This window comes from Microtus pennsylvanicus, chromosome 8, assembly GCF_037038515.1.
Source record: "Microtus pennsylvanicus isolate mMicPen1 chromosome 8, mMicPen1.hap1, whole genome shotgun sequence".
NCBI classification, from domain to species: Eukaryota; Metazoa; Chordata; class Mammalia; order Rodentia; family Cricetidae; genus Microtus; species Microtus pennsylvanicus.
In genome coordinates this window covers 64,320,773-64,330,898 of record NC_134586.1, presented here as the reverse complement: position 1 = coordinate 64,330,898, position 10,126 = coordinate 64,320,773, and the positions used below count along the sequence as shown (strand labels likewise).

The window sequence follows — 10,126 nt, the reverse complement described above, 5'->3', positions numbered from 1 at the left end:
TGAGAGAAAAGCAACAACTGCCAAGTTTCCCAAAACATGAGTCACTGCATTGAAAGGTTAACCCCAAAATGTGGATACAAATATACCAGCACCAAGGCACAATGCTATCATTTCATTACCGTGAAGACTTAAAACTACACACTTTGAAGTCATAAGGAGCAGAAGCCAGATGACTGTTTCTCAACATGGCACTAAAGCGCTAATACCAGAATTGTAACGAGGAAACAGAAAGCAGATTGACAGTACAGGTCAGATCATCACTTTCAGGAGTAAAATGGCCACATGAGGGAAAGGACTCAAAAACACGAGAGGCACACCATGTATGCCATGGAGGTCAGTGCACATCTTCTCTGAAGGTAGTAAAGTTCCACTCCATCTACAGGAGGTAGACATGAAGACAAAACAAGGACTGCATAAAGTGCTCACCAGAAAAGCCACCCCGAGATGAGAGGCTCCAGAGGGCAGGTCTGGGCACTGACTCACTGATGGAGACACCAAGATCCAGGCTAGCTCTTGTGATGTTACAGGTGGGCTAGCCTTTACTCTGATACATTCCAGCTTTCCAACCCATGATGGATTACCAAGTACACTCCTGTCCCCACAGTTTTGACCCCCTAGGGCTTGACTCATGCAGAAAGTAAGAAAAATACACTTTTTGACCAACTTCCTGCTGGACACTCACCACCCAGTCCACACTGTGGCCTCCCAGGTGCTTGGGGTGTCTTCTGTTGAGCAGAATTGACTTACACTTGACCTACGGAATTCTCACAAGTGGTTTCTGTAAACTCGGAGGGGAAATGAATCCAGATGACAACTCAGACGGCACCTTCTCCTTGAAACTTCCACAGGAAAACAGCCCCCTTTTCTACCTGCTAATGAGCCTGTCAACAAGGCATTTGATATTCTGTGTAGGGCCGGAGAGATGGCTAGTGACTGAGAGTTCAGTTTGCCAGCACCCATGTCAGGTGGGTCATAGCAGCCGCAACTCCAGTTCCTGAGAATCTTATTCCTTCTGGTCTCTAGACACCCATGTACATACAGTACAGACTGGGGTGCTGGGAACTGAACTCGGGTCCTCTGCAAGAGCAAGTGCTCTTACTGATCCACCTCTACAGCACCTATTACACTTAACTCCCATACTGTTGTGTCTTTATGATTATTTCCCAATTTACTCCCCTTGCTCACATCCCAGTACATCTCATTTTGATGACACTGGCTCCAGAAAGGGAAGGAATGTTGGGTGATTTCTCATTGTGGCGCCATAAACTGATGTACAGACTTTATGCTAGGTACTGGTAAGGTGAGGAGTGCTCTTTCATTTAATAGCTAAGTTCTTACAAAGCACACAATGGCTTTCAAACCAAATCCTGAGCTAATACACCTGCAATTAACTAAAGACATCCTCAGAACAAGAGCTTAAAAGAAAAACACATTTTTACATGTGTATACAAGTTGGGTCCACACATGCCAGGGTGTGCATGTAGAAGACAGAGGGCAACTTTCAGAAATCAGTTCTCTCCTTCCACCCCAGGCTCCATAACTGAACTCAGGTCATCAGGCCTGAGCAGCCACCTCACCATTCCCAAGATCAAGACTTCTTTGATGCTTCTATTTCTTCCCATAATGCAGCTTCGATTTTTGAAGTGTCATATTCTCTCATCATATCAAATTCAAGCCATGGCTGGCTCCACTTCTGGGCTTCTTTCATTTGCTCCTCAGTTAAAGCAAGATCAAATCTGATCCCTTTAATGTTGAAGTATGGACGTTCCCAGCGTTTGGACCACGGCTTTGGCTTCATTTTAACTTGGAGCTAAGGCAAACAAAAATAGAATTTGGGCTGGGGAGATGCACACAAAAGTCTCCCTGAGTTTTCTGCAGGGTGCTTCTTCAAACTGGCACCTAAGCACAGGTGCACGGTCCTACCTTGTTAACAGGCACTTCCTGGCAGGACTCGTGTGGGACCGGCTTCATGTTAACATCAAAGGTGCTGAACTCGGGGAGGGCGTCCCGTAAATACAGCAGGCTGTCGTCCAGCCGCTTCTCCAACTTCACCACCTGGATCTCGTGGATTCGAGGATTATACAATTCAAAGCAAAGCTCCACACCTAAAAAGGGAACATGCTTACCCCCTAAGTCCAGTCTCCTGCAATACTTCATAGTACAGTCATGCACTTTGAAGCTAGCAAGTGGGACATGGAACGAACACATAAAATTTCTAAACTGGAGATTACTAAAGCAAAACAAACCAAATCCCATTTAAATGAAAAAGTGAAAATTGAATGATGTGTAAGTCTCAGATTGGCCTACAGGTACGCCGGCGGAACACTGTCTTCATGGCCAGCTAGTCCCCCATGGGAGCTACCATCCCTGGACAGGTGGTCCTAGGCAGGATGAAGAGTTGGGGAACCATGAGCTTAGAAGTGGTCCAGCGAATGGCATTCTTCTATGGTTCTGTCTCAGTTCCACTGGAGGCTGTGACCTGAACGTGTAAGCTGAAATAAACTCTCTTCCCCTAAGTATCTTTTGGACAGGAATGTATTATGGCAACAACAGAGGCTAAACTAGAACACTAGGCAGGGCCCTCGACTTGGTGAACAAGACACTGTTTTGAGTGTGACCCCTCCAAAACTCACCCTGAAGGGCTCCTCTCGCAGTAGCCATTCTCTGACAACTTCACGCCTGAGAACCCTGAGGTGCACTGGGAAGAGTAAACACTCTCGCTTGCCATTTCAATTCTTGATCTTTCTAGAACTTCACTATTTATTCCTCTACTGTGCTGGTCATGGCATGTATGATTGCTTCTGAATCCAGAGTGCAGTGCTGACTACAGCAGCTGTATCATGACATAAGCAAACTCCTAAGGACACCATCCTCTCTGTCCCAGAGGACTCCAGGAAAAGGAGGATCCTGCTAAATGTGAAGACTCACATCCCTAATCCTGTAATCTCAATCCTCAGAGGGCAAGAGACTGGAGGATTGCTACAAGTTTGAGGTCAACCAGCTCCATATAGCAAAACCCTGGCCACTCGTGGCCTGCATGGAAAGACCCTGTCTCACACACACTGCTAATAAAGCAAAAGGAGTCTCCCTCACTGCCTCATTCGCTGTCTCCACTCTTGAAGATGCCATGTCTATCCAGGCAGGGTCTCACTATGTAGTCCAACCTGGTTTTGAACTAAAAGATATCCTCCTGCCTCAGCATATTTCTTGTGCTACGAAAACAGGCAAATGTGCCCATGCCCAGCCCAGAAAGTCTAGTCCTAACGGGTGTTGTCCATATAATAAAAAGAAGCTTTCGAAAGAAAGTAGACCCTCCAACAGTCCATTAAACAGTGAACACAAATCTCTATCCTCTGCAAAGCACATGTTATCTCTTGGGGAAAACCCACTTTCACATTCTGGAAGCACAAGAAGAAATATACCTTGTCCTTCAATCGTATTTCTAAGGGTGAAAGTAGCCCCAAGCCCTTTTCCCGACCGCTGGATGCAAATCCCCAGGAACTGGCTGGTTTTTCCACTGGCATACGGGTCGGCTGTGGTGACACGCAATATGCTTCCTACAGGGTCAGAAGAGAAGCAAGCTCAGGAATGAGATGCAGGAATGAACACATAAGGTCTACAACTTAGTATGTTAGAAATAAATAACTAATGGCAAAACCCAGATACCTGGAGAATAATCTTTATGCAAAGAGAACTATCCCCCACACCTGCTGACGGACACTGGACCTCACTCACCGACGTAGAACTCTGGGATGTGAAGCACCTTTCTCCTGTCGAGCATATCTTTTCGTTCTAGCTGAAATTTCAGAGGGTTTGTTCTGCCCCTTGGAGGAATGAATTCAGGACTCAGGAACCTATAAAGGAAGGCATTTTAAAAATGAGAAGGTAATTTGGGCCAATATAAGGGGGTGGGTGGGGAAACTGGTTTACAAAGAAATGAAAGGGTTAAATGTTGATGTATTCCATTTAAATAAGAAATCATGTTGTTTCTAAAGCTGAACTCTCAGCATTCCCGAGTACCCACCAGGCATTTTGCTTAAAAGCTTATAAAACATCTAGACCCCCACAGTCTGGACCTTAATTGTCCAAGAAGGCACATTTGCTAAGAGCTTAGCTGCCAGCCTGTGCAGTCACTGGGGGTTAGAAAGCTGTAAGAATTGCACTCGGGAAGCAGAGGCAGGTACATCTCTGTGAGTTCGAGGCCAGCCCATTCTACAGCGTGAGTTCCAGGACAGGCTCCAAAGCTACACAGAGAAACTGTCTCAAGCAAAACAAACAACAACAACAACAAAAATTACAATCCAGTAGAGAAAACATGTCATGTAGTCGGACGTTTCTGTCCCATCTGCCTGCTCCCAAATAACCAGAGACTTACTATTAATTAGAAGTGCTTGGCCGATAGCTTAGCCTTGTTTTTAACTAGCTCTTGTAACCTAAATTAACTCACTTTTATTAATCTATGTGCTGCTCCAAGGCTTATTTATCTCATGTATGTACTCCCATCCTGCTTGCTCTGCATCTCATGGTGTTTCCGAGACACCGCCCTTCGTTCTAGCATTCTACCTGCCCCGAAAATCCCACCCAGTCATCAGCCAGTCGGCTCTTTGTTAACCAATGAGAGCAATACATATTTACAGTGAACAGCAGGACTATGCCACAGCAATGTCACTGGGCATGTACGCTGAAGGCAAGGATGAGACCCAGCCCCTTTCTGTTTCTTCTTTTGCTTTACCTCAACTGATACTTCCTGCCATGTCGCACTGCGTCACTGCAGGGCCAAAGTGACAGGGCCAGGATGACGCAAAGTTAACTAAAACTGCTAAAACCCTGAACCAAAGTCAATAGTTCCCTTTAAGATGATTGACTCAGTACCATAAATTAATCTTCATAGAAATTAGGTAACTTTGCTGTCATCTATATATTTAAAAAACAACAACAACAACCTGAAGCCTACGGACAATGAACCACTGACACGTTACTACTGCTGTTAGTTATAATTCTGTCACAGTTTAGTGTAAACACTGCGTGCCTCTCAGGCTGCAGAGCCTTGGCAACAGGTCTCCTGCTGAACTGTAAGTATGGAGAAAAAATATTAAAATCACCAACTGCAAACCTCCCAAGGTGCTCACCTTGATCCGAACACTCAGTAGGCAGCAGCAGGCAGATCTCTGTAAGCTCACGGCTAGCCTGTCTACACAGGGAGACAAAACCTACACACACACACACACATATATTGTGTACTGGGAGTGGGGTGCAGACCATAGCATCCACGTATGGGTGCGAAGACGAATTTTGGAGTAGGGTCTTTCCTTCTACTGTGTGTTCTAGGGATGGACCTGGGTGGACAGGCTTGCGCAGGACACACCTTTACCACTGTTGAGCCATACTGTTTGTTACCTTTTGAAAACTGACTTCTTTTTAAATGTCTATGAGTGTTTGCCTGCGTGTATGTATATGCATCACATACATGGCCTGGTTCCCTCAGAGAGCACAAAGAAGGTGCTGGATCCACAAGAGCTGGACTTGCAGATGGTTGTGAGCCACTCTGAGGGTCCTCTGGAAGAGCCTCAAGCGTTCTTAACGGCTAGCCATCTCGCCAGCTTTTGAAAGATTATTTTCCCACTTCAATGAGATAATGTGGTCATAGAAATTTTTTTTTTCTAAATCATTAGCTTTCCTAAGTCCAAGCAGATTTCAATTCAGAACTACAGGATATTTAAAATATTTAAGCCCAGGGACAAGCCACGCCCCTTTAACGAAGCCTATAATCGCACAAAGTTTTTCCCATGAAAAGTCAGGTTTGTTTTGGTTGTGAGTGTTCTGAAACAGGTTCTAGCTATGCAAACCTAGGTGGCTCAGAAATCCACTGTGTTAGCCAACAGACTCTACCCAAGAGGAAAGCTTTGGGGACGTCAAATCAACTCATACGTTCACAGGTGCAGCTAAGATGAAAAGTTTAGAACACATAAAACAAGCCTGCGTCCCTTCAGGATCTAGACAGGGGCAGACACGGACCAACCGTGCGAACACCCAGGCAGCTACGAAAGCTGCAGACGCCCGCGCGTGCGCACGCCCTCTAGGCCGCGGCCGCCTCACCTTCTCTGCTCCTCCAGGGCCTGGCGCCGGTCCACCATGACAGGTTTCGGAGGTGGCTTGAACCCACTGGGCTCGGAAGGTCCTGTGCTCTGAAGCCGGCTCGGTCCCGTGCGGACACAGAAGACATCAGACGCGACTGTAGCGAGCCGCGGCCTGGCCGTTCGGAAGCTCCGGGCCAGGTTCAGGGACACCCTACAGCCTTCTGCCATGGGGGCCGCCATGTCGACACATGCAATACAGGACTACAGCTCCCAGAAGTCAGTGCGACGAGGTATGGCCAGACGGTGGCTCCTATGGGACCAATCTGCTTTCCTGTGAATCACTGCTAGTTTGAGGACACTGTATTGCCAAAAGTATATAATGTCCTCTTCTCCATAATTTACAAAGTTACACTCTCCCTAAGGGCAGGCAGATTTGTACTTTGCCTAGATACTGTGACCTCATTTGCATTGTGAGTGAGTGTGGAATGTGTGTTTGTGTATGTTCGTGAATGTGAGTGTGATTGTTGGGACCCATGGAGACCAGTTCCCTGGAGCAGGAGTTACAGGCAGTAAAGAGGTACCCCGCATGGGTGCTGAGAACCTGGGTCCTCTAAAGCATCAGTAAATGTTCCTAACAGCTGGAACGCCGCTCCAGTCTCGTTTCCACTTGTTATTTGCCCGTGCCTGTATGCAAAAACACAACTGTCTCCTCAAAGGGAATAAGAGATAGTTTTTTCTGGAGCCAAGTATTAGTGACCATGGCTTAGGAACATAGATTTAAGTCCCATAAATCCATGTTCTGATGAGGTAACAATTTCATGAAGTTTTCATGATATCACAACAAAGAAGGCTGTAAAACACTCCTTAAATACATTGGTGGGTCCATCAATTTAGGTGCACCTTTGATGTTAACATGAAGCCAGTCCCACACGAGTCCTGCCAGGAAGTGCCTGTTAACAAGGTAGGACCGTGCACCTGTGCTTAGGTGCCAGTTTGAAGAAGCACCCTGCAGAAAACTCAGGGAGACTTTTGTGTGCATCTCCCCAGCCCAAATTCTATTTTTGTTTGCCTTAGCTCCAAGTTAAAATGAAGCCAGAGTGATCAAATTCAGGCCATCAGGCTTGGTGGCAGGTACCATTGCCCACTAGCCATCTCTCTGGTCCTGACCCTGAATGCTGATCCTCATGCTTCTGTCTCCCAACCACTGTTTTTAATAACCTGCATAGATTACCCTGAAATGATGAAGAAAAACCAAACAAACAAACTGGGTGTGATGGCTCGGATAAGAGATGTCCTCAGAAAGGTTCATGTAATGAAACCTTGGTCCTACCTGGAGGTGTTATTATCAGGAGGTGACTCCATCATGAAAGTGACCAAATGGGTGATAAGGATCTGGAGCCTAGTTGTTGGAAATGGTGTGCCTGAGTGACTTTGAGGAGTTTCTTTGTCCCAGGCCCCTTCCTTTCACCTTCTCTTTGCTTCCTAACTTCCATGAAGTGAGCTGCATCCTGCCTGGCTCACACACCACAGCTGCCTCACCTCTGGTCAAAAGCAATGCAGTATGTATGCTGTAAACTGAAAATGTCTCCAAAACCGAGGGCCAAAATCAATGAACAAAACCAAATTCCTCTTCTGAGTCGTCTAGTCACAGAAAGGGAGAGCATGGATCTACTGAAAATTCTGGGGAAGTCAGAAATCAGGCAGGGCCCTGGAGGGATGGCTCACACTGTAAAACAAACACAAGGAGCTAGGCTTAGTCTCCAGCACCCACATAAACGCCTGGCATGATATCACCCTCCACACACAAGTACAAGTGTGCCCACACCCAAACATGTGTTCAGAGGCAAAAAGTCAAAATACATAAAACATCTTTCACAGAGAAGTCACGTGGTCCATTTGTTGAGCTTTCGACAGATCAGCTGGTGGGTACTATGTACGCACTGTGGTCATCAAGGAGGATTTGGGGAAGTGATTTACTCTGAAGAAGTCACTGTAGATGGTAGGAGCATGTGGGAATACATTTTTTCCCAACAAGCACAACCAAGAAAGCTTCCAGAAGAAAGGAGACCTGGAGTCAACCTCAGAGACATGCTTAATGAGGCCAGTCAGAAGAGATTAGGATTAATCTGAAGAGATCAGAGAATGCTAAGCCCTTGTCATGGTTAATCTTGATTACCAACTTTACAGGAGCTAGAATCACCAAAGAGACAAGCCTATGGGCATTTCTGTGAGGGATTATCTAGATTAGATTAATTGAGGTGGTGTATTAGTCAGGATTCTATAAAAGAACTAAACCAACAGAATGGATATGTGTATGCATTGATTACGTGTGTGTGTGTGTTTACATATATACACACATAAAATAGTAAAAGGGGATTTATTAGGCTGATTTACAGAATGTGGTCCAGTAGTCTAACGATGGCTGCCTCACAAGTGAAAGGCTGAAAGCATGGTATTTGTTCAGTCTGTGAGACCTGATATTTCAGTAGTCCCAGTTTGGTGCTGGAGATGCTGGGGTGGGGGTGGGGGGCGCACGGGTCTTCAGTCTATAATGTATTACTAAAGAAACTGGACTCAATACCCACCGCAGCAACAACATAGGTGATCATGTCTTTGAGAGTAAGGGCAAGCAGGAATAAAGGAAAGCTTCCTCCTTCCACGTCCTTCCATCTTGGCTGCCACCAGAAGGGATGGCCCAGATTTAGGGTGGGTCTTCCTGTTTCAAGTAACCCAGTTAAGAAAACTCCTCTGAGAGCAGCTTGGGTTTTAGTTGATCCCATGTGGTCAAGTTGACAACAGATGGAAAGACCGGTCCTCAAAGAAAGCAGTACATTCCGTGGGCTGGGGCCCTACACTGCGCAAATGAGAGGGATTGAGCTGAATATCAACGTTCACCCCTGCTTCTTGACTGTGGGTGTCATGTGACTACCTGCTTCCAGCTTCTGCTGCCGTGGTGGACCACACCCTTGAACTGTGACTAAAACAAAGCCTCCCTTCTTTCAGTTGCCTCTGTCAAGTATTTTGTTGAAGCTGTAAGAAAGGTGATTAACTCACTCCTAAAACCTAGCCCGGGAGATCATGCTTAGAAACCAGATGTAGGTCTGGAGAGATGGCTCAGGGGTTAAGAGTACTGTGGGTTGCCCTTCCAGAGGTCCTGAGTTCATTTCCCAGCAACCACATGGTGGCTCACAACCATCCGTAAGGAGATCTGGTGCCCTCTTCTGGCATACAGGCATACATACATACAAAACAGTGTATACATAATAAATAAATAAATCTTAAAAAAAAAAAAAAGAAAAGAAACCAGATGTAGACTATTCCACCCAACCTTTGGTAGCTCCGGAGTCCTTATACCAGTCAACAACTTCTCTAGTCATTGTTATGATCGGTATTATTTTTATTTCAAAGCAGATACTTGAAAATGCATTCCAGACAGATTTGGTCCCCAAAAGAGCCTCCTAATCTTCTGTAGATGGTTCTTCTTCCTCTTCTGGTTCTCAGTTTCTGAACTAACAAAGTCACCAAGCCCACCCCCTCCCGGAGTCCCCAGGCCTTCTTTGCAGAACCACCCAGAGTGAGTGATGGGCACTCTCAGCACTCAGAACCCTTTTGATTGTCCTCACCCGCTTCCCTGTGTCCTGAGTCCTGAAATCCGAAGCTGGCTTCTCCACTTACATTTTCCCAGGACAGAAAATGAGAGTGGGAGGAGGGCTGGTGTTGTGGACCACTGTCCCCAGGGCATGACAAGTATCACCCCTTTGAACTCTCAGTAGCTATGATTGACCACAGGAAACCTGCACAAAATCAGATCCATTAACCAGCTGTCATGCGTGAGTGGGACCCTCACGGGGTCATGCCTCTCCCTAAGGATTTAGATAGTTAAGAATTTTCTTGAGAAAGGGAGAATTTTCTTCAGTGGTGTAGCGACTGGTAAATTGTCCGTGTGTCTCTAAGGAACCTCTCACCCACACTCTTATGAGAAGCCCCAGTGCAGCTCACAGACTGGCCAGGCTACACTTGGCTGGAAATCCAAGAAGAGAATATTCTAT

The 10,126-nt window shown here is 46.1% G+C and overlaps 1 protein-coding gene across 1 annotated transcript; it reads right to left on the bottom strand.

Moving 5' to 3' along the window:
• Window positions 1–1,290: 1,290 nt before the first annotated feature.
• Mrpl19 (mitochondrial ribosomal protein L19) lies at window positions 1,291–6,330 on the bottom strand. The gene is made up of 5 exons (XM_075983790.1): window positions 6,097–6,330; window positions 3,736–3,854; window positions 3,423–3,557; window positions 1,924–2,105; window positions 1,291–1,810 (listed from the first exon to the last, which is right to left on the bottom strand). The coding sequence occupies exons 1-5, from the start codon at window positions 6,315–6,317 to the stop codon at window positions 1,589–1,591; spliced, it is 879 nt and encodes a 292-aa protein (XP_075839905.1). The 5' UTR covers window positions 6,318–6,330; the 3' UTR covers window positions 1,291–1,588.
• Between the last annotated feature and the right edge of the window lie 3,796 nt (window positions 6,331–10,126).

Bases quoted from the DNA above. Each gene is read 5' to 3' on its own strand.
- Mrpl19 (XM_075983790.1), bottom strand. From the start codon at position 6,317: ATGGCGGCCCCCATGGCAGAAGGCTGTAGGGTGTCCCTGAACCTGGCC. The intron at 2,106-3,422 runs GTATATTTCTTC...TTCCCTTTTTAG, and splicing joins AAATACGATTGAAGGACAAG to GTGTGGAGCTTTGCTTTGAA. The intron at 1,811-1,923 runs GTAGGACCGTGC...TGTTTGCCTTAG, and splicing joins AGGAAGTGCCTGTTAACAAG to CTCCAAGTTAAAATGAAGCC.